This window comes from Macaca nemestrina, chromosome 18 (assembly GCF_043159975.1).
Source record: "Macaca nemestrina isolate mMacNem1 chromosome 18, mMacNem.hap1, whole genome shotgun sequence".
Classification (NCBI taxonomy): Eukaryota; Metazoa; Chordata; class Mammalia; order Primates; family Cercopithecidae; genus Macaca; species Macaca nemestrina.
The window spans coordinates 67729703-67752272 of NC_092142.1; the positions used below are offsets into that span (position 1 = coordinate 67729703).

At 51.4% G+C, this 22570-nt stretch overlaps 1 protein-coding gene and 1 pseudogene across 2 annotated transcripts in view; one reads left to right on the forward strand and one right to left on the reverse strand.

The window, feature by feature from the left end:
• The first annotated feature begins 8025 nt into the window (after positions 1-8025).
• The window catches only part of LOC105491373 (cadherin 3), a 57025-nt gene continuing 42480 nt past the window's right edge, over positions 8026-22570 (forward strand). For both annotated transcript variants that reach the window (XM_011757713.3, XM_011757714.3), the window contains exons 1-2: positions 8026-8142; positions 8355-8469. In XM_011757713.3, the coding sequence (XP_011756015.2) occupies positions 8098-8142; positions 8355-8469 (160 nt within the window). In that variant the 5' untranslated portion in view covers positions 8026-8097. The remainder of the gene's footprint in view (positions 8143-8354; positions 8470-22570) is intronic.
• LOC105491534 (calponin-2 pseudogene) lies at positions 14000-18846 on the reverse strand (annotated as a pseudogene).

Sequence of the window (22570 nt, forward strand, 5' to 3'; positions counted from 1 at the left end):
CACCACCACGTCCAGCTAGTTTTATTTATTTATTATTTTGAAACAGACTCTCGCTCTGTGGCCCACCCAGGCTGGAGTGCAGTGGTTCCATCTCGGCTCACTGCAACCTCTGCCTCCTAGGCTTAAATGATTCTCCTGTCTCAGCCTCCTGAGTAGCTGGGATTACAGGTGTGCGCCACCACACCCGGCTAATCTTTGCATTTTTAGTAGAGATAGGGTTTTGCCGTGTTGGCCAGGCTGGTCTTGATCTCCTGAGCTCAGGTGATCCACCCACCTCAACCTCCCAAAGTGTTGGGATTACAGGCATGAGCCACCATGCCCAGCCTATTTTTATTTTTATTTTTTGTAGAGAGCTGGTCTCGAACTCCTGGGCTCAAGTGATCCTCCCACCTTGGCCTCTCAAAGTGTTGGGATTACAGGCATGAGCCATGGCCCCTGGTCCTGAAGTGAATTAAGGAAGTGTTCCTAGGAGGAAGTGGTAAATGAGTGGGAGAAGCAGGATAAAGAAGAGAAATAAGCCAAACAGGGATGTGATACCAGGCCAAGTCCCAAAGAGGGTGGCTTCACCCTAGGAAAGGAAGTGGTATCTTGGAGTTTGTCCAAATGGAGGGAAGGAAACTGAGTTTTCACATTCCTGTACCAGTTGGTAACTGGCTATGGGCTGGGGGAGTCAACTCCTGGGCACTTCCTTGCAAGGGCAGAGAGACTGAAGAGTTAGTTACAGGTGCAGGCTGTGAGGAGCACAGCACACAGCACCAAGGGAGACGAGTTCAGAAACTGGAAAAGTGATCCGGGGAGCCCAAGCAGGGCCCTGACAGTGTCCACTACACTTCCCTTCCCTATTTCAGAAATGGCGTTATCTGGCTGGGTGCGGTGGCTCATACCTGTAATCCCAGCACTTTGGGAGGCCGAGGAGGGAGGATCTCTTGAGCTCAGGAATTCAAGACCAGCCTGGGCAACACAGCAAGACCTCATCTCTACTAAAATTAAAAATAAAAAAACTAACTGGACATAGTGGTATGCACCTGTAGTCCCAGCTACTTGGGAGGCTGAAACAAGAGGATTGCATGAGCCTGGGAGATCAAGGCTGCAGTGATCTGTGATTATGCCACTGCACTCCAGCCTGGGTGACAGAATAAGACTCTGTCTCAAAAAAGGAAATTGTATTGTCATCCTGCTGGTTGCTCAGGCCAGGCCAAAAACCCCGGAGTCATTCTTGACCTGCTCTGCCTCTCATACTCCACGTCCAATCTTTTGGTCAATCTTGTTGACAATACTTCAAAATATACCCAGAATCTGATCACGGGGTTTTTTGTTTTTTTTTTTTAGTAAATTTAAAAAAAATGTATTAAAATACACATAACATAAAATTTACCATCTTCACCATTTTTTAGTGTATTCTTCAGTGGTATTAAGTGCATTCCTATTGTGCAACCATTGCCAGCGTCCATCCAATGAACTCTTCTCATCCTGCAAAACTGAAACTGTACCTATTAAGCATTTTGCTTATCCATTCATCTATCAGTGGATGCTTGGGTTGTTCCTACCTTTTGACTATTATGAATAATGCTGCTCTGAACATGGGTGTACAAACATCTCTTTAAGTCCTGCTTTTGTTGTTTGTTTGTTGTTTGTTTGTTTTTGAGATGAAGTTGCCCTCTGTCACCCAGGCTGGAGGGCAATGGCACAATCTCGGCTCACTGCAACCTCTGCCTCCTGGGTTCGAGCAATTCTTCCATCTCAACCCCCCAAGTAGCCGGAATAACAGATGTGCACCATCATGCCTAACTAATTTTTGTATTTTTAGTAGAGATGGGGTTTCGCCATGTTGCCCAGGCTGGTCTCAAACTCCTGACCTCAAGCAATCCACCTGCCTCAGCCTCCCAAAGTGCTGGGATTACAGACCTGAGCCATCATGCCTGGCCCCTGCTTTCACTTTTTTTGAGTATGTACCCAGACATAGAATTGCTGGATCATATGGTAGTTCTTTTTTTTTTTTTTTAAGGAACTACCATACTGTTTTCCATAGCTATTACACCATTTTACATTCCCACCAACACCACACAAGGATCCCAATTTCTCTACATCTTCACCAATGCTTGTTATTTTCTGGGTTTTAAAAAATATGCCAGGCATGGTGGCTCATGTCTGTAATCCCATCACTTTGGGAGGCTGAGGCAGGAAGATCGCTTGAGCCCAGGAGTTAGAGACCAGCCTGGGCCATAGGGAGAAGCTGTTTACACCAAAACAAAAAAAAAATTAGAAAATTAAAAAATTAGGCCAAATGCAGTGGCTTATGCCTGTAATCCCAGCACTTTGGGAGGTCGTGGTGGGCAGATCACCTGAGGTCAGGAGTTCAAGACCAGAGTGGCCAACATGGCAAAACCCCATCTTCATTAAAAATACAAAAGTTAGCTGGACGTGGTGGCACCCGCCTGTGGCCCCAGCTACTCAGGAGGCTGAGGCAGGAGAATCGCTTGAACTTGGGAGGCAGAGGTTGCAGTGATCCCAGATCGCACCACTGCATTCCAGCCTGGGTGACAGAGTGAGACTCCATCACAAAACAAAACAAAACAAAACACTAGCCAGGTGTGATGGCACACACCTGTATTTCCAACTACTTGGGAGGGTGAGGTGGAAGGATCACACTTGAGCCTGACAGGTTGAGGCTGCAGTGAGCTGTGATCATGCCACCGTACTCCAGCCGGGGTGACAGAGCAAGACCCTGTCTCAAAAAGAAAAAGAAAAAAAAAAGTCCGACTGTTTCAGACCCACTCCATAATGACCAACCTGAACCAAGCCATTTCATCTTTTGCCTGGATAACTGCAATGGAGCCCCCACCAGCCTCCCTGCTTCCCTTGTCCCTTATAATTTTCTCAACGTCACTCCTCTGCTCAAAACCAACAGTGGCTGACTCCCCTGCTTTCCCAAGTAGACACCAAAGTTCTTACAATGGCCTACATGCTCTCTACAAGGTGTGTTCCTGGCCCTCCCATATTCTGACTCACTTCCTACTTGCTTTCTCTACTCCAGCCACACTGGCTTTCTTGCTGTTCCAAGTAATCTACTGCCTCGGGGCCTCTGCCCTGTTTTCTCTGCCTGGAATGCTCTTTCAGAAGCGTGGTTCCTTCACTTCCTTCAAGTCTCTGTTCAAATGCTACTTTCTGAGTAAAGCCTCTGGGCTGTCTTGTTTGCTCTCCCGGCTCCCATCATTTTCTGCCCTTCTGTCCCCTGTCCTGAGCCGGGGGAGAATGACCCCTCTAGAATGCAACCTGGGCTTTCTTGCCTCAGGCTTCTGAGTGGGTTTGGCGAACAGGAGGTGCCACCAGGAGAAGAAAGGCAAGAGGGGAGAGATGCGGTGGGGGGGTATTTTTTCCCTGCACTGTCTCTGCTCTGCTGTGAGCAGTGGCTGTGCCTTTCTCGATCACAGCTGCATTTGGGAACGGATCCCACACTTCCCTGTCCCCTTATCCACGGACTTCCAATAACATGATTTCCCCTCTGCCCTTCAGTTCTCAAAGTAGTCATGCCTTCCAGTTCTTGCTTGTCTCTGATGACTAACACCCCGGTTGTCCGGGTTCCCTGAACCCTGCCATTTCTCTAGTCCCTTCCTTAAGACTTGAACCTCCTGGCCGGGCATGGTCGCTCACGCCTGTAATCCCAGCACTTTGGGAGGCCAAGGTGTGCGGATTGCCTGAGGTCAGGAGTTTGAAACCAGCCTGGCCAACATGGTGAAACCCCGCCTCTACTAAAAATACAGAAATTAGCCGGGCGTGGTGGCAGGAGCCTGTAGTCCCAGCTACTTGGGAGGCTGAGGCAAGAGAATCACTTGAACCTGGGAGGCGGAGGTTGCAGTGAGCCGAGATCTTGCCATTGCACTCCAGCCTGGGCAACAAGAGCAAGACTTCATCTCAAAAAAAAAAAAGACTTGAACCTCCTGAGTTCGATTCTGTTTCCTGGTAGACCCTGACTGGAACACGTTGTGAATCACTTTATTTCCAATTTCCCATTTCAATCCCAATCCACCCCCTCCCACCTTTTTTGAGATAGGGTCTCACTTTGTGCTGTTGGGAATGTAAAATGATGCAGTCGTGGCCTGGCACGGTGGCTCACGCCTGTAATCCCCACACTTTGGGAAACTGAGGTGGGCAGATCACCTGAGGTCAGGAGTTTGAGACCAGCCTGGCCAACATGGTGAAACCCCGTCTTTACTAAAAATACAAAAATTAGCTGGTCATGGTGGTGCGGGCCTGTAGTCCCAGCTACTAGGAGGCTGAGGCAGGAGAATCGCCTGAACCCAGGAGGCAGAGGCTGCAGTGAGTCGAGATTGCACCACTGCACTCCAGCCTGGGCACGGCAGCGAGACGTCTCAAAAAAAAAAAAAAAAAAGGTGCAGTTGCTATGGAAAACAGTATGGTGGTTGCTCAAAAAATAAAGCAGGCTGGAGTGCAGTGGTGCAATCATAGTTCACTGCAGCCTCAACCTCCTGGACTCAAGCTATCCTCCTGCCTCAGCCTCCTGAGTAGCTGGGACTACAGGCCTGTGCCAGCACGCCTGGCTAATTTTTTTGGTATTTTTTTGTGGAGACGGGGGTCTCGCTATGTTGCCCAGGCAGGCGTCAAACTCCTGGGCTCAAGCCATCCACCCGCCTCAGCCTCCTAAACGGGATTACAGGCTTGAACCACTGCACCGGGCCCCGTCCTTGTTCTTGTACACAGCACATGTTACCATCTAACATATTATATTTCCAGTTTTTTTTTCACTTTCCTCTACCCTCCACACTCTAGATAGCAAGTCCGAAGGCGCAGGGATGTTTGTTTGCTCACTGTTGTATCTTAAGTGGTTGGCACATCGCCGGCTGTCAGCAAATGTTTGTGAAATGAATGAACCAGTGAATGACCGACAAGGGGAGCTAAGGAGAAGGCAGCGGTGCGCTCCGCGTTGCAGGCAGAAGAGCTGACTCTCCAATCTCCGCTCCTCTCTCCGCCCCCGCCCGGAATGCTGAGTGCCCAGGAAGGAGGCGGAAATGAGCGCGCTCAACAGCCCTCCAGCCGGGTGTTTACTTAATTAGGGCTTGCATCCCGAGGCTCGTTTGTGTTTAACCGTCCGCCTAATGGCTTCGTCTGGCTCCGGGCCGGCGCGGGGGAACCTGCGAGGCGAGCGTCGGCCTGGCCACTCTGTCCCGCCTGGGGCCTACTCCATTGCGCCGCGCGGGTGCGCGGAGACCTGACCCCCCTTAGGCATAAAAAGCGCCCTGTGGGAGATCCAGGCCCGGAGGGCGCGGAGCTCAGAGAGCAGCCCCAGGCTTTCCCCACCGCGTGGTTCACCCCCAGCCTCAGTCCCAGCCCCAGCTGCTGGGCTCAGCCGCCGGATAAGGGAGTGCTCCCGAGATACCAGATGCCACTTTGCTCGTTGTACCCTCAGCCATGAAATTGGAGGATTACAACGCTTCTCCTCTTAGTTCAGGGGACGTGGGGGTGCTAGAAAGAGAGACGGCTCGCCAGGCATCTGAGAGCGATGATACCAGGCAGCATTTGGGCACCTGCTCTGTGCCAGATACTATGTTTAGCGTTTTAAACCTTCTAATTTATTTAATACTCACGTATGAGAGGGTAAAATACTAAGATCATAACCGCCCCATTTGACAGATGCAGAACTGAGGTCCAAGGGGTTTATTTTACTTCCCGGATGCTTCACTGCTACTAAGGGGTGGGACCTGGGTTTGAATCCAGGCGGGGCCGGCCCAAGGGCCCGTGCTAGGCCTGAGAGAACAAGACCCCCCACCCTCTCAACGCAAGCAATCCATGGCTTAGCCACTGGCCTGGCCGGGAGAAGGATGGGTAGGTTACCAAGTTAGCCCTGGAAGGTCAAAGAATCTGTCATTTAAAATTCCAGGCCCGGCGCCGTTTCTCACGCCTGTAATCCCAGGACTTTGGGAGGCCAAGGGAGGCGGATTGCCTGAGGTCAGGAGTTCGAGACTAGCCTGGCCAATATGGCGAAACCCCGTCTCTACTAAAAATACAAAAATTAGCTGGATGTGGTGGCGGGCGCCTGTAGTCCCAGCTACTCGGAGAGGCTGAGGCAGAAGAGTCGCTTGAATCTGGGAGGCGGAGGTTGCAGTGAGCCGAGACCGCGCCACTGCTCTGGACGACAGTGAGACTCCATCTCAAAAAAACAAAACAAAAAAACTCTCCAGTCTCGGCCGGGCGCGGTGGCTCAAGCCTGTAATCCCAGCACTTTGGGAGGCCGAGATGGGCGGATCACGAGGTCAGGAGATCGAGACCATCCTGGCTAACACGGTGAAACCCCGTCTCTGCTAAGAAATACAAAAAAATAGCCGGGCCAGGTGGCGGGCGCCTGTAGTCCCAGCTACTGGGGAGGCTGAGGCCGGAAAATGGCGTGAACCCGGGAGGCGGAGCTTGCAGTGAGCTGAGATCCGGCCACTGCACTCCAGCCTGGGCTACAGAGCGAGACTCCGTCTCAAAAACAAAACAAAACAAAACAAAACAAAACAAAACAAAACAAAAAAACCTCTCCAGTCTCGTCCGTTCCTCAAACCCCTAAATCTGAGCTGGGGACGGGGAGGGAGAAGGACGAGGAGGTGGCATCCAGGGCTTCTCAAGGCAGCAGGAGAAGGTGGAGGAGGAGTGAGGGGACCGGCGAGAGAGACTGGCCAGGACAGCTCAGCTCCGTGGGGAAGGGCTTGCCAGGGTACTGATTGAAACTCAGGACCGTTTTTATGGCCAGAGCCCACTTGTGTACGGCAAAGAGGAAAGCACTTCATGTTTAACGTAGTGGAATGGGAGTAAGGTAGAGGAATGAATCCCAGGTCTGGCGTTTATCTCCTAGGAAGAGTGTGGGAGAGCTGTTTTCCAAGGGAGACTCTCTGGAAGCTGCTTTGCGCAGCAAGCAGTTTTTACGCAGGTTATATACAGCATTTCAGACCAATTTCAAAACCTCTGCGTTTTAAAAATTGCCTTTATTTATATTTTACAGGAAGTTGAGAAAGCGTTATTTATATGGGGGATAGGGGTGCTGCAGGTTATGGGACTAGTAACCATCCTCTTAGCTCGCACCCTTTGGCACCACTACAGCTTCCAAACTCTGGGACTTTCTCTCCTAGCTTCCATTTGTTTAGCTGTGTAATGGAAGCAGCAGCCTGGGTGTGGCGGCTCACACCCGTAACCTGAGCACTCTGGGAGGCGGAGGATCGCTTGAGTCACGAGTTCGAGACCAGCCTGGGCAACATAGGGAGACCCTCCCCCCCTCCCAGCCCTGCCACATCTCTACAAAAAATTTTTAAAAATTAGCCGAGTGTGGTGGAGGAAGCCTGTAGTCTCAGCTACGCGGGAGCTGAGGCAGGAGAATCGCTTGAGCCCGGGAGGTCGAGGCTGCAGTGAGCCGAGATCGCATCACTGCAATCCTGGGCAACAGAGCGAGACACTGTCTCCAAAAAAAAAAAAAAAAAAAGATGAGGAAGTTGTATCCAATTCAGAAACGCAGTCCCTCGGGACCTGCTAGTTTAAACCCCGGAGGATCCTCCCCGGCGGGCTGGCACGGGAGGTGGAGAAAGAGGCTTGGGCGGCCCCGCTATAGCCGCGTGTGGGAGGACACACGGGCTTGCTTCAAAGCTTTGGGATAACAGCGCCTCTGGGGATCATGAATGCGGAGCCTCTGTTTTCAGTAGACTTCAGATGTGTCTCCACTTTTTTCCGCTGTAACCGCAAGGCAAAGAAACATTTCTCTTCCCGTACTGCGGAGGCTGAGGAGTACGCTGGGTGTTCTTTTCTCCTCTAACTCAGAACTGCGAGACAGGGGCTGAGTTCCTGCAGAGAACAGCTCCAGAAAAGCAAGGAGAGCGCAGGAGGGTATCCGGGAGGGTATCCGGGAGGGGTTCGCTGGGGCCTCAACCGCGCCGGCATCGGTACCACCTGCGAAGGGGCGGGACCTCGTGGTGCTGGACCAATCAGCACCCACCTGCGCTCACCTGGCCTCCTCCCGCTCGCTCCCCCGGGCTGCGGTGCTCAAAGGGGCGAGAGCGGAGCGGAGCACCGGCCCGCCGTCGCGGCAGTTGCCTCACCCCTCTCTCTGCAGCCATGGGGCTCCCTCGTGGACCTCTCGCGTGTCTCCTCCTCGTCCAGGTACTCCACAGCCTCGCCCTGGCCCCGACCGGGACCGCTCCCTGGGGGGCGGGCGGGGTCCGCCTGGGGAAGTGGCGTCGGGCAGAGCCTGGGGCTGCGCTCCCTGGGGCCAAGGGAGTCCCAGAGGGCCTGTGAGACTGCATGGTGGGGAGTGCAGGGCCGGGCACTCCTATGACCCAGCCTCCGTCTTCCCCCTCTGCCCTCGGGCGCAGGTTTGCTGGCTGCAATGCGCGGCCTCCGAGCCGTGCCGGGCGATCTTCGGGGAGGCTGAAGTGACCTTGGAGGCGGGAGGCGCGGAGCAGGAGCCCAGCCAGGCCCTGGGGAAAGGTAAGACCCTCCGGGTGGAACCGCGGGGTAGGGGCCGCAACGTGAACGCTCTGGTGTGGCCCGCGCGAGGGGTGTTCGGGCTGGGGCAAGGGACTCCTGGCGCCACCTCAGGTCCCGGGGAGGCGCAGAACGCGCCCCGGGGGCTAGGGTTGGGGGTGCTAGCTGACGAAGAAAGCTGGGCAGCAGAGCGCCTGTGACATCCAGCCCCCGTCCGGTAGCCACTGCCTACCTTTACCCCCTCCTCCGAGGTGCCGGATGGCTGAGCCCCTCACCCAGTCTCGACGTGGGAAGTTATCCCCCGCTGGCCCCAGCAGAGGAATGCGCCGGCCACATTCTTCCCCCAACCCCCGCGCAGGTGTGGGGATGAGCCGTGCCCCGGGCAGCCCCCTTCGCCCCTCTCGGGCCCCCTTTGTGAACCGTGCTTTGTGTCTCCGTCAGACAGACCGGGTCTGTTTCTTTTCTCCGCGCTCCCCTACCCCGCCCCCCTTCTTCCTCGGCAGCTGGAATGCACTCTTAACCCTGCCCTTCCCGGAGGGCCTGCGCCCCTGCAGCCTGCCTGGAAACTGGGCCCTGGCACACCTGGGCTGGGGCTATCACGTAGGGAACCACCCCGCCCCCAGCGTCTCGGGCCTGGGATGCTAGGTCACTGGGGGAAGTCTGTGGGGGAGAGTGTCCCAAGCTGGCAGGCCTGGGGCTATGGGGGCGATGGACGGGAGATCAAAGCACATTTTTGATCCTTCAGTTACTCCTACACCCCACCCCAAGTTCAAAAACCTGAGGGGGTGGGGAGTGCAACTTAAGTGAGGAGAACCAGTGTCTTATGAGACCCAGGCTGTTGCTGGCTAGTGGAGGGCTTTCTCCCTCTCGGTTAGGAGGACAATGGGTGGGGGCTCCAGCAAGGGATGAAACCTAAGTCCTTTTTTTTTTTTTTTTTGAGACAGAGTCTCGCTCTGTCGCCCAGGCTGGAGTGTAGTGGCCGATCTCGGCTCATTGCAAGCTCCGCCTCCCGGGTTCACGCCATTCTCCTGCCTCAGCCTCCCGAGTAGCTGGGACTACGGGCGCCCGCCACCACGCCCGGCTAATTTTTTGTATTTTTAGTAGAGACGGGGTTACACCATGTTAGCCAGGATGGTCTCGATCTCCTGACCTCGTTATCCTCCCGCCTCGGCCTCCCAAAGTGCTGAGATTACAGGCGTGAGCCACCGCGCCGGCGAAACCTTAGTTCTTAAACGGGTATAACCCTGGATCCTTGGGTGGGGTTTCAGAGGATCCTTACACTGAAATTTTTGGGAATTTGAGTATTCATTTTTTGGGGGAAGGAACTCTGGCTTACCTGGCTTTCAAAACATTGAGAATCCTTGCTACCCAGCATTCTTCTAAAATCTCCATCAACTTACTCCTCATCCCAGGCACAAATTCCCACTGCTTGCATGTGGGGCTGTCAATGCCGAGGGGACAGAGTGGCTCTTTTATTTCTCCAAAAGAGGATTGAGGACCTTGAGTCTGTGGAAGCCCTTTTTAAAAAAATTGTTTCTCCAAGTAACTGTATATTGACAAAACAATTAACACCCGGGCTAGGCTAGGCTCCTTAAACCCTTGGCTGTAGGGAGCTGAGGAGAGGCATTAAGAAGCCATGCCTCATAAACTTTAAATTCTTGCGCAGGGGTTTATTACTGGCTGGCTAACAAACTGCAACTCAGCCAACCTGTAAAAATGTGAACTCGGGCAGGGCCCCAAATCCAATTCCGGCTCCCTGAGGAAGCCTTATTGCTAACCAGACTTCTGCCAAATCTACACCCCACCCCCATTGTCAAGATCTCTGACTACAGCCTCCCAGAGCAGGCTATAGCTTTGAGTCAAGTTGTCTGTACCTTCTTTCCTACTGAAGCAAAAAATATCAGATTAGCTGTCACTTCACTAGGCTTGAGGTTTTGGGGGGAAGCAGTGATCAGGTTTTGGATTTCATGGTTTAGTTGGCGTGTGCTTCCCGATGACGTCAGGCATTTTAAACCTTTAGAGGAAATTCAGCTTTCTCGGATGTCTGCTTTTCCACTGTGAAAATGGTGGGTTTGTGCCAGGAGCACACCTGGGTTATACAACAAAGGACGGGTTAATGGGCTTGGCGTACCTTGAAACTCCCTGCCACATGGCTGGGTCTTAGAGTAGGCTTCCGGTGGCATGGGCTGCTGCTTTCTTTTTTAAGTAAAAGCGCATTTCTTGGTCCAGTTAGTCCCAATAAATTGGGACTTCCCAACAAAACATCTTGCTATTTCTACCCTTGGTCTTCAACTGGCACTTTTCTATCACCCCACCCGCACCCTAGTTCCTCATCCTCAAAACATACAGCCCCAGCCTGGATCCAGCCACGTTGAAAGGGTTATTCTGCAGGAACATATACACTCTCAAGTTTAGCCAAGCAGACACGTTTCCATATTGCTAAGGAACAATCACCCCTGTTGTTCGCCCCTGGGTTATGAATATCAAGGGCGTCTATGAAGTTCAGCTCAAAGAACTTATCTGATGTAATTAATGCCTTGTTTGTATGTGCATCTTCCCCTTCAAAGCCCTTTTGCAACTCTGAGCTTGGTTTATCCTCCTAACATTCCCTTGAAGCAGGTGAGGTAAATATTAAACAAGCTGAGCTTTTAATCTCAGAATTTTGAACTTCAGAAATCCCATAGTCTAGCCTTGCCTGAGGTTTCGAAGGTGGAGAAACAGAGGCACAGCTTAATGGATTGGATTCACTAAGCCAAACAGCTCATTAACTTCTTTGAGGGTGACAGACACAACCTTTACCTCTTGGTATATGTCCAGGACCTGGTACCTTACAGGATGCCCAGTGCTGTATGAATTATTAATTATGAATGAATTTGACAACCTTGTGAAGGGCGGCCCATTTTATAGATGAAGCCTACATGACTGTGGCTTCACCAAGTCATCACTGCAGTGATCAGGTGGGATTTGAATGGAAATTTCGGACCCCAAAGTTCCCTGGATTTTTTTTTTTTTTTTTTTTTGAGATAGGATATTGCTCTGTCACCCATCCCAGGCTACAATGCAGTGACCCAATCACGGTTCACTGCAGCCTCTACCTCCTGGGCTCTAGTGATCCTCCTACCACAGCCTCCCAAGTAGCTGAGACCACAGACATGTGCTACCATGCCTGGCTAATTTTTAATGTTTTCTAGAGACGGGGTCTCACTATGTTGCCCAGACTAGTCACAAACTCCTGGGCTCAAGCAATCTTCCCACCTCAGCCTCTCAAGCACTAAGATGACAGGTAGGATCCACCATGCCCAGCTCCCTGGCATTTTTTTACTACCAGAAAGCAGGGCCTGAGTGGAGAGGGTAGAATGTTGGATCCCTGAATCCCATAGCTCTAAATAACAAGCTCTCCTGGCCCCCTGCCCCAAGAGTGCTTAGTCTTTATTTTTTTTTTATTTTAGGGTTTTCCAGAAACATTCATGTAGAGGAAATTGGTTTGGCTTTAGTCTCTAAGGGCCCAAGTGAGGGGTCTTGACTAGCTTAAGAGGAGAGGTTAATCTGGAGGGAAGGAGAGCTGGCACATTCCCCCATCCCAGTGCCACAGTCTGGGGGCCACCTTTCTTCAAGTGTGGTCTGGAAGCTGACAGTGGAGAGGTGGGAGGAGGGAACTTTCATGGTATCAGTGCAGTGATTAAAAGTGAGTGACCTACAGTGGTCTACTCATCCTTAAGGGCGAACAACTGAGAGAGGCAGCTTAATGGCAGTCAAACAGATGCAGTCCTTCATCATGGCCTTCAGCAGGTTCAGCTGACCCTTAGTCAGCCTTTGGATCAGATTAAAAACTAACCATCATCAGCTTTGGGAGGAAACTTCCAGGTTCAATAATGCATCTGACTGAGCACAAGTTAACATCAAGATGATTTTGTCTATTTCAGCTCTGGGTGTGAAAACGGCCTTTTATTGTGGAAGTCCCTACTCTGGGGTATGCCCTTTATTTACATTTCATTCTTCCTGTAAGCATATATTTCGCATCTGCATAGATCAGGCACTGTTCTACAACTTAAAGCAATGGACAAAATGAAGTCCCTGTCCTTGGGGAGCTTAACAGTCTAGTAATTTTTTTCTTTTTCTTAAAAACAGAGGTTTTATTGCATTTGGTCCACAGTCGGTATTTCATATCTCACGGTGCAGGGCCCCTGGGTGGGGTGTGTGGCCATGGGAGATGAAACAGTATAGCTGGTCAGGCCCAGAAGGGGAGACGGAGGGCTGGGGGCTTCTTAAAACCTACTGAGGGGCCAGGCATGGTGGCTCACGCCTGTAGTTCCAGCACTTTGGGAGCCTGAGGCAGGCAGATCACATGAGGCCAGGAGTTCAAGACCAGCCTGGCCAGCATGGTGAAATCCTATATCTACTAAAAATATAAAAATTAGCTTGGTGTGGTGGTGTGTGCCTGTAATCCCAGTTACTTGGGAGGCTGAGGCAGGAGAATCGCTTGAGCCCAGTAGGTGGAGGTTGCAGCAAGCCAAGATTGCACCACTGCACTCCAGCCTGGGCAACAGAGGGAGACTCCGCCTCAAAGAAAAAAAAAACCTACTGAGGACCACAGTAGGGGATGGTCAGCATGGAGAGGGGGTCAGGCTTAGCCCCAGTGACTCAGAATTCTACTTCCTTGTGTGGGTCTCAGTTTCCCCACTGGGCCCCTAGGCAGGCTTGAGGGTCCTAGAGAAAGCCAGCCACTCAGGAGCCTGAGATATTTTAGCATCCTGGCCAGGCCCCCTCTCCCAGGGGACTCATTTCCACTGTCCCTGCCCCATTCCTTGGGGAAAAAAATATATTTATTTTTCTTTGAGACAAGAGTTTTGCTCTTGTTGCCCAGGCTGGAGTGCAATGGTGTGGTCTCGGCTCATTGCATCCTCTACCTTCTGGGTTCAAGCGATTCCTCTGCCTCAGCCTCCCAAGTAGCTGGTACAGGCATGCGCCACCATGCCTGGCTAATTTTGTGTTTTTAGTAGAGACAGGGTTTCTCCATGTTGGTCAGGCTGGTCTCGAACTCCCAACCTCAGGGGATCCACCCACCTTAGCCTCCCAAAGTGCTGGGATTACAGATGTGAGCCACCACGCCCGGCCATATTTTTCTTTTGTTAATACTTCCTGAAACTTTTGTGGGTGCAGAAACCACAAACTGATCGGCCAGCAAATGGGGGAAGAGGCAAGGCAACTGGAAACCTTCGGGGAGCGATTGCCTCCATGCGCAGGTCTCTTCTCCGCAGCACAGCAGCCCATAGCCTGGACATGCCAGCAGGGACCCTCACCCTACACGCATCGGGATGCGGCCTTAACCCCTTCCCGCACAAACTGGTGGCCCAGTTCTGCGAAGGAACCAAGGCAAGGGGGCAAAACCCTGCTGCCAGATCCCATGCCGCCACTCACAGACCCTCGGTTGATTGGCAACACTGAACAGGTTAAAAAAAAAAAAAAAGAAAACACAGAAAAACCCCAAAACCCAGACAGGGAGACGATGTGGGGAGAAAGCGTGCTGGGAGCCTTAGTAGCTGGCCTCCTCCTGGTAGTAAGGGGGGTATTCAGGGGCCTCCCCTGGGCCTGGGCACTCATTGGTGCCCGAGGGAGCCCTGTCGGCCACTGAGCCTTGTGGGCAGTACTTGGAATTGTATATCTGCCGGCCCAAGCCAAAGACCTGGCCTCTCTGGTTGGCACCCTGCATGTAGCCCATCTGCAGGGACATGGAGGAGTTGTCACACTTGTTGGTGCCCAGCTTGGTGTCATAGATCTGCTGCTGCGTCCAGGGAGCCGTCATGCCCACCTGGCTGGCGCACTTGTTTGTACCCATCTGGAGGCTGATGGTCAAGTGGTCCATGGGGGCAGGATGTGGTTCTTGGGGCTGTAGAGATGCCTTCCTGTGCTGTACATGGTCATGCCCAACTGGCTAGCACATTTGTTGGTGCCCATCTGCAGCCCAATGACTCACTGGCCGGCCTTCGTGGTGTTGTAGTCGAAGTTCTGCTCCTCCTGCTTTGAGTACCCAATGCCGATGTCCACCCTGCTCTGGAGCCCCTTAGTTTTGGCCTTCCCCACCAGGGCAAGAAGAGACAACACCTGCGTCATGTTCCCACTCTCAAACAGGTTATTGGCCTCAAACAGGTTCATGGGGTTCATGCCGTAGCTGACTATGGCCTTGATGAAGTTGGAGAGGTTTCCTCGCTGGTGCCAGTTCTGCATGGAGCGGTTGATCATGGGGACTGAGCCTGGCTGCAGCTTGTTCATGAGTGTGTGTAAGATAATTCTGTCCTTCAGGCCCTTCTGGAAGTTGGGGCTGATGGAGAGGCTGGTGAGCCCCTCGATCCAGCTGCGGAGCTCTGCCTCCTTCTGGGGGTCGTATTTGGACAGGAGCCGGTTCTTGACCTCGGCCGAGAGCCAGTATGAGGGGCCCTTGTTGAACTGCATGGAGAACACAGCTGGCGGGTGCGGTGGCAGGACTGGACCGACTGGAGGTGACCAGTGGGCCCTAATTTAGTAACTTTCTGTGCTTGTGGGCTGTCCTGCAAAGGAGTTGTTGATAATTTCCACTTAGCTGTAAAATGAGGTTGAGGAACTTAGTGAGAGGTCACTGGTGCAGTAAACAGACGGCCAGGATTTAAACCCTGGTGTTTTGCCTCCACAGCCCAGGGGGATATCCATAAATCTGGCTCTGAGGAATGAATGGGAACTGGAGCTTCAAGCCTAGCAGGCTGCCTTCCTGGCTTAGCAGCAGAGTAGGGTTACCTTGCTGAAGACTCTGTCCTGCATCACCAGTAGCTTGTGCCTGGGGAGCAGGTCTCAAACCTCTAGTCTCCCTTCCCACCTCCTCATGTGCCACTGTGTTCCTAGGTTACCCAGCGCAGGGTGCTCTCACCTCCCTACTGCACAAAGAAGTTATTGTTCATGACAAGCAAAGAGCTTCTAGGGCCAGAAACTATAGCTCTGCAAAGCATTTGGAGGATGATGGAAGATGAGGGAGGGAAGGGCCTCCCCAGCTCCAGTCAGTTGAGGCTTTGGTCCTGAGGCTGAATGGTCTCCATTCAGAGACTAGATGTTATTGAAGAATAACAAATGTAGACAAAAGTGCCCAAATGATGAGTGTGCAGCCCGATGAATGTCGCAAACTTAAAACCCCTGTGTTTCTGGCACACAGATAAGAAACAGCATTACCAGGGCCTTAGATGCCCCTTTCCTCCTAATTTCAACCCTTCTCTCAAGGTAACCACTCTTCTAAGTAGCACAGGTGGATTTGCCTGCATTTGAACTTTCTGTAGGAGGATCATAGAGTTATCCCCTTAGCTCTGACTGCTTTCACGGCACCCTTGAGAGATTCTTGCATAATTCTGGATGTAGTTCTAGTCGATTCTCATTGTAGAGTATTTCATTATGTGACTATCCACAGTTCTGCTGCGGATGGGCATTTCAGTAGTTCCATTTTGTGCAAGTCTTTTGGTGACCTGTGCACCCCTAATTGTTAGTTATACACCTGGGGCACAATTGCCGGGTTAACTGACTGAGGATTCCAGTACCGTGATCCTGGACTGAGATATCGGCTCTTCTCTGTTCTGAAGTAGTGAGGTGTCTCCTGCATTCTCCCACCCCAACAGTCTCCCTGCCAGACCCACCCCTTCTGGAGTCTTGATTTTCATCTGGCCCTATGCTAAGAGACAGCAAGTCTTTATTATGTACTTGGCCTCATCCTTTGTCTTGGGGGAGAAAAGCTTCCCTTTCTTTGTCCTTACCCCGTCTCTACTAAAAAATACAAAAAACTAGCCGGGCGCAGTGGCGGGCGCCTGTAGTCCCAACTACTCGGGAGGCTGAGGCAGGAGAATGGCGTGAACCCGGGAGGTGGAGCTTGCAGTGAGCTGAGATCCGGCCACTGCACTCCAGCCTGGGTGGCAGAGCGAGACTCCGTCTCAAAAAAAAAAAAAAAAAAAAAGCAGAAAGGGAATCTGGAAAGGGCCCTGAACTTCATAAGTGAGAACTTCTTCCTGGGTGGAGATTTGTTTTTAATTTTTTTTTTCTTTTTTGAGATGAGTCTCACTCTGTCGCCCAGGCTGGAGTGCAGTGGCATGATCTCGGCTCATTGCAAACTCCGCCTCCCGGATTCAAGTGATTCTTCTGCCTCAGCCTCCTAATAGCTGGGACTACGCATGTGCCACCATGCCCAGCTAATTTTTTGTATTTTTAGTAGAGACGGTGTTTCACCGTGTTAGCCAGGATGGTCTTGATCTCCTGACCTCGTGACCCACCCTCCTTGGCCTCCCAAAGTGCTGGGATTACAGGTGTGAGCCACGACGCTGGCCGCCTCTACTTTATCCAGGATGGTCTCAATCCTTTTTTTTTTTTTTTTTTTGAGAGGTAGTCTCGCTCTGTCGCCCAGGCTGGAGTGCAGTGGCCGGATCTCAGCTCACTGCAAGCTCCGCCTCCCGGGTTCACGCCATTCTCCTGCCTCAGCCTCCCGAGTAGCTGGGACTACAGGCGCCCACCACCTCGCCCGGCTAGTTTTTTGTATTTTTTTAGTAGAGACGGGGTTTCACCGTGTTAGCCAGGATGGTCTCGATCTCCCGACCTCATGATCCGCCCGTCTCGGCCTCCCAAAGTGCTGGGATTACAGGCTTGAGCCACCGCGCCCGGCCGATGGTCTCAATCTTGTAACCTCGTGATCCGCCAGCCTAGGCCTCCCAAAGTGCTGGGATTACAGGTGTGAGCCACTGCATCCGGCCATTTTCTTAATTTTTAAATTTTTTAAAATTATTATTATTATTTTTGCGGCTAGGCACAGTGGCTCACGCCTGTAATCCCAGCACTTTGGGAGGCCGAGGTGGGCGGATCACTTGAGGTCAGGAGTTCGAGATCAGCCTGGCCAACATGGCAAAACCCCACGTCTACTAAAAATACAAAAATTAGCCTGGCGTGATGGCGTGCCCCTGTAATCAGAGCTACTCAGGAGGCTGAGGTAGGCGAATTGCTTGGGCCTGGGAGGCAGAGGTTGCAGTGAGCCAAGATTGCACCACTGCACTCTAGCGTGGGCAACAGAGCAAGCCTCCATCTCCAAAAAAAAATACATTAAAAAGAGAAGGGGTCTCACTATGTTGCCTGGGCTAGCCTTGAACCCCTAGCCTCAAGCAATTGTCTTGCCTTTGCCTCCCAAAGTGCTAGGATTACAGGTGTAAGCCACTGTGCATGGCCCTGGGTGGAGATTTTTATCCTGACCAGTGTGTGGGTGGGCAGCATGTTCAAATCCAGCTCCTCTCTTATTATAGAAACAGTGAAGTGTCTGAGATCCAAGGCCAAGTTGAAATGGTCAGTCAGCCAACAAACGTCTGAGTACCTGCTGGGTACTAGATTCTCAGGGTAAGCAAGGCCACTGCTCCTAACCCTCAGTGAACTCCTGATTAAGGTTCAGGTACTGTTCTAGGTGCTGGGGATTCATTACTGAACAAAGTGTGCAAAAATCCTAGCCTCAGAGGGCCACTTACCTGCTAGTGTGGAGAGACAGACAAAATAAATACAATATATGTATATATGAGATTGAGGGGGGGCTGGACATGGTGGGTCATGCCTGTAATCCTAGCACTTTGGGAAGCCGAGGCCTGCGGGTCACTTGAGCTCAGGAGTTCGAAACCAGCCTGGCCAACATGGTGAAACCCCCATCTCTGCTTAAAAAAAAAAAAAAAAAAAAAAAAAATTAGCCCGGCATGGTGGTACAAGCACCTGTAATCCCGGCTTACTCGGGAGGCTGAGGCAGGAGAATGGCTTGAACCCAGGAGGCGGAGGTTGCGGTGAACCGAGATCAAGCCACTCCACTCCAGTCTGGGCGACAGAGGAAGACTCCGTCTCAAAAAAAAAAAAAAAAAAAAAAAAGAGATTGAGGGGGAGGTGGGAAAGGAGTGATATAGAGTCACATAAGAGGGGCTGCTGACATGTTCTTGTGGAAACCTCGAGGAACTGATGTCCAAGCTGGCAGCCGAGGAAGAAGAATTAGGCAAGGGAGTTGGGCATGAGAGGTGGGGTGGAGTGTTCCGGCAGAGGAACAACACCAGGGTTCCAGGGACTTGGATACATTGAATCTGTCTGGATCATGGAGTGGGAGGTGGAGAGAGCCAGTGAGGCATAGGCAGGGTCCAGCCCCGCTTGAAATTTGTCTCACCCCATACCAGAGGCAGCAGAGTGTTGTAGCAGCGTGTTTGGGGAAATCCCAGTTGTACCAGTATGGAGACATAATAGCTGAAGTCCCAGTTGTACCAGTATGGAGACCAGGGTCTCTGAAGTCTTCTCTGGAGCCAGGATATTGGCCCCCACTCCCAGCAACCCTTCTTGACTCCCCTCACGCTTCTCAGACTGGAGGACCATATCTGCCTCAGTTGCCTTTTTCTCATTTCATTTAGTCACCTGGCATTGCCACCCCAGGCAGCAGGGCTGGCAAGGAAGGGCTGTGAAAACTCACCACCACCACCCAGATACCACTTGAGAGCTCCCTGCATTCCACAATCACACTATGTACTTCATGTCATAAGCCCCTTTAATCCTCCTAAAAGCCCCGTGGGGTGGGTGGAATTGGCCCCATTTAACTGGATAGGAAACCTCGGCTTGTCACTTTGTAACTATCCAAGGTCACCCAGCTAATAAATTGTGGAGTCACAGTTTGAACACAGGTGTGACCCCCTAAATATGAGGCACTGACCATTTGGAAATCAGGGTGGGAAAGGGAAATACATTTGGAGTCTTCTGGCCCCAGCCAAATTAGAGGAAGATTGGAAATAGTTAACTTCTGGCCCAAGGGCTTTGAATTCCTGTTCCCTCCAGAGGCCCCTGCTAATCGCCAGGAGGGTGGGGGGTGGCAGGCACTTCTGCCCAGGACCTCTGGCCTCCCTTTTAAGATATGGGGGAACAAGGAGGGTTCAGATACCAGGCCTGATAGCACTCAAACTGACAGTCCTCTGCAGAGAATCTGCTCTGCCTCTCCTCACCCCACCCCCACCTGCCTCCAGCAGCAAAGACCTCTCACCTCTTGCTCTGGGTAGAAGGGCTTGACAGACCCTTCCCCACTCACTCCTCCCCCAGCCAAATCTGGGCATTCTCAGGGCTCTGGGTTACCTAGAGCATCAGAGGTCTGCAAATTCCCCCAGCTGACAACATTCCCTCCAGGCTGCAGCTGCCTCTGTCTGCCAGACTTCAGGGTGCTGGGGACCTGCTGCTTGGGCAGTGAACCAGAATGCCTCACCTGGGGAAAGAAAGCCAAATGGGCTGGGTGCGGTGGCTCACACCTGTAATCCCAGCACTTTCGGAGGCCTCGGTGGGTGGGTCACCTGAGCTCAGGAATTCGAGATCAGCCTGGCCAACATGGCGAAACCCTGTCTCTACTAAAAATACAAAAACTAGCCAGGCATGGTGGCGTACGCCTGTAATCCCAGCTACTTGGGAGGCTGAGGTAGGAGAATTGCTTGAACCCGGGAGGCAGAGGTTGCAGTGAGCCGAGATTGCACCACTGCACTCCAGCCTGGGAGACAGAGCGAGACTCTCTCTCAAAAAGCCAAACAAATGTCTTCCTTTCTCCCTCGACCCCATCTTTGAACTCAGGACTCTGGCTCTGTGGCTATCTAATATCTGAGGAGAAGGCTGAGAGCCAAGGCCACAGAGCCAGGAGGTGGGAGGGCTGGTGGACTGCTTCCTCTCGTGAGAGCCTCTCCAGGTGATACTGAACACCAGGAGGAAAGATCTGGTTTTTCCTAGGACTCTGAGGCATGTTAGAGCTAAATGGGGAGATGGGGAATAGGGAGGTATAATCCCAGGCCCTCTTCTCTTTCAATCTCGGTAGCCCCCCTTTTGTTCGAGACCGCGTAAAGTTGGAAGTTACCTATTAGCAAGAAACCTTGACAGCCTGTGTTGTGCGCTAGGAGAAGTAGAAGGTATTTTTGCTTGAGTTCTAACTTTAGGGTCATATTCTCTTTAGGAAATCGTTGATCCCCAGGAATTAACTTTGTCTAAGAACACATGTACATCTTTCTGAGAAGTCTCTTCCTCCAAATTTGGGGACCACAGGTATTCCCCAGATCTCCCAGTCTTTTTTTGTTTTAAGAGACAGGGTCTCACTATGGTGCCCAGGCTGGTCCTGAACTCCTGGCCTCAAGTGATCCGCCCACCTCGGTCCCCCAAAGTGTTGGGATTACAGGCGTGAGCCATCATTCCTGGCCCCCAGTCATTTTATAGAGAAGCTAGAACTACGGTCTAGAGAAATGATTTGTACCTGCGTCCATTTGGAAATTCTTCAGACTCTCGTCAAACCCAGCAGTGGGAAGAGACCTGATGGTGTACATCCCAGCATAGGCAAGGGAAAAATGGATTCTAAGCTGTTTCTTATCCCAAATCATGTGGCCTGAGGCGAGTTACTGAGTCCAGGCTCCTCGACCTTGAGGCCCTAACTCGCCTGTACGTGCGTGGGAAACTGGCCAGTGAGAGGGCCCGGGTGGAGAGTTCGGCTGCTCTCCTGGGTGTCTTGCTGAAGGCTGGCTGCCTTCTGAGCGGCCTTTGCACATCTGCACAGCAAGCCCCATCTTGTCGTAACTTGAGGCAGGGGAGAAACAGCTACTTGTGAGCTCTCCCCACACAAGCCAGGACACGACGCCAGGCCCACACACTGCCCTCTCCCTGTAGAGTCGCTTCATCCAGGCTTCCCACCGCACTTCGAGATCTGCTCTTCTCTTGTCTTTTATGGTCTCTTTCCGCTTCCAGAAGTCTCCTGCATTCCCCAACTGGAGCTCAGCCCCACTCCAACTGGTTTTGGCCTCATCCCTGCTTTTGGCCTCTGAGTCAGTAGTTTGCAAGCTTGGCTGGTGATCAAATTGCCTGGGGAGCTTTTTATTTTTTATCGTCTTCTCCCCAATGTATACCATTTTACGTTGTTTACACAGGGATGGTTGGTTGGGATTTCAAATTAATACATGAAAATATGTTCACTGTAAAGACACACTTTTTTCAATAAAATATGTGGCACTTATAATGTGACAGATAAAGTTCTTAGTACTTTATATGCATCAGCTCATTTAATCCTTAAACATCCCTTGAGGGAGGTACTATTGTTGTCCCCATTTTACAGGTGAGGAAACTGAGGCCAGAGAAGTTAAGTAATTTGCCCAAGATCACACAGCTAAGTAAGTAGTAGAGCCCAAATTCAAACCTAAGCAGACTGAGCTTACACCACTGAACTCTAGTGCCTGTCAATATAAGCAAGTCAGAAATAAACACATGAAGGCTGGGTTTGGTGGCTCACAACTGTAATTCTAGCATTTTGGGAGGTTGAGGTGGGAGGATTGCTTGAACCCAGGAGTTCAAGACCAGCCTGGGCAACATAGTGAGACCCCCGTCTCTATAAAAAATACAAAAATTAGCCAGGCATGGTGATGCATGCCTGTAGTCCTGTCTACTCTACTCAGGTGGCTGGGGCAGGAGAATCGCTTGAACCTGGGAGGTGGAGGTTGCAGTGAGCCAAGATTGTATGACTGCACTGTACTCCAGCCTGGGCAACAGAGTAAGATGCTGTCTTTAAAAAAAAAAAAAAAAAAAAGGATCTTTTGAGCCCGGGAGGCAGAGGTTGCAGCGAGCCAAGATCACACCACTGTACTGTAGCCTGGGTAACAGAGTGAGACCCTGTCTCCAAAAAAACAATAAATAAATAAAGAGAGAAAAAGAAATACGTGAAATTTCTTTTCTTCCTCAGTTCTACTCTCTAAGGGCAAGCACACAGTTACTGATTTTATAAGAATCCTTGTAGACCCCCTTTTTTTTTGGCACAAAAAACTTATGTATGCGTACAGGAATTTTAAAAACAAGAATTGGACTATATCATGCATACAAATGTCATTCTGTAACTTGCTTTTTAACTTATCACAGGCATCTTTCCAGACTGTTAAATACACATCTATCTTGTTTTGAATAGCGCCGTAGTCTTTTACATGGTGAATGTACCAGGATTTATTTAGCCGATCTTCTACTTTTATCTTTTACAGATGTGGTGGTGGGGAAGCGTTAACATCAAAATTGTAAAGTGTTTGGATTTTTAGCAATCTGACTATCAGTA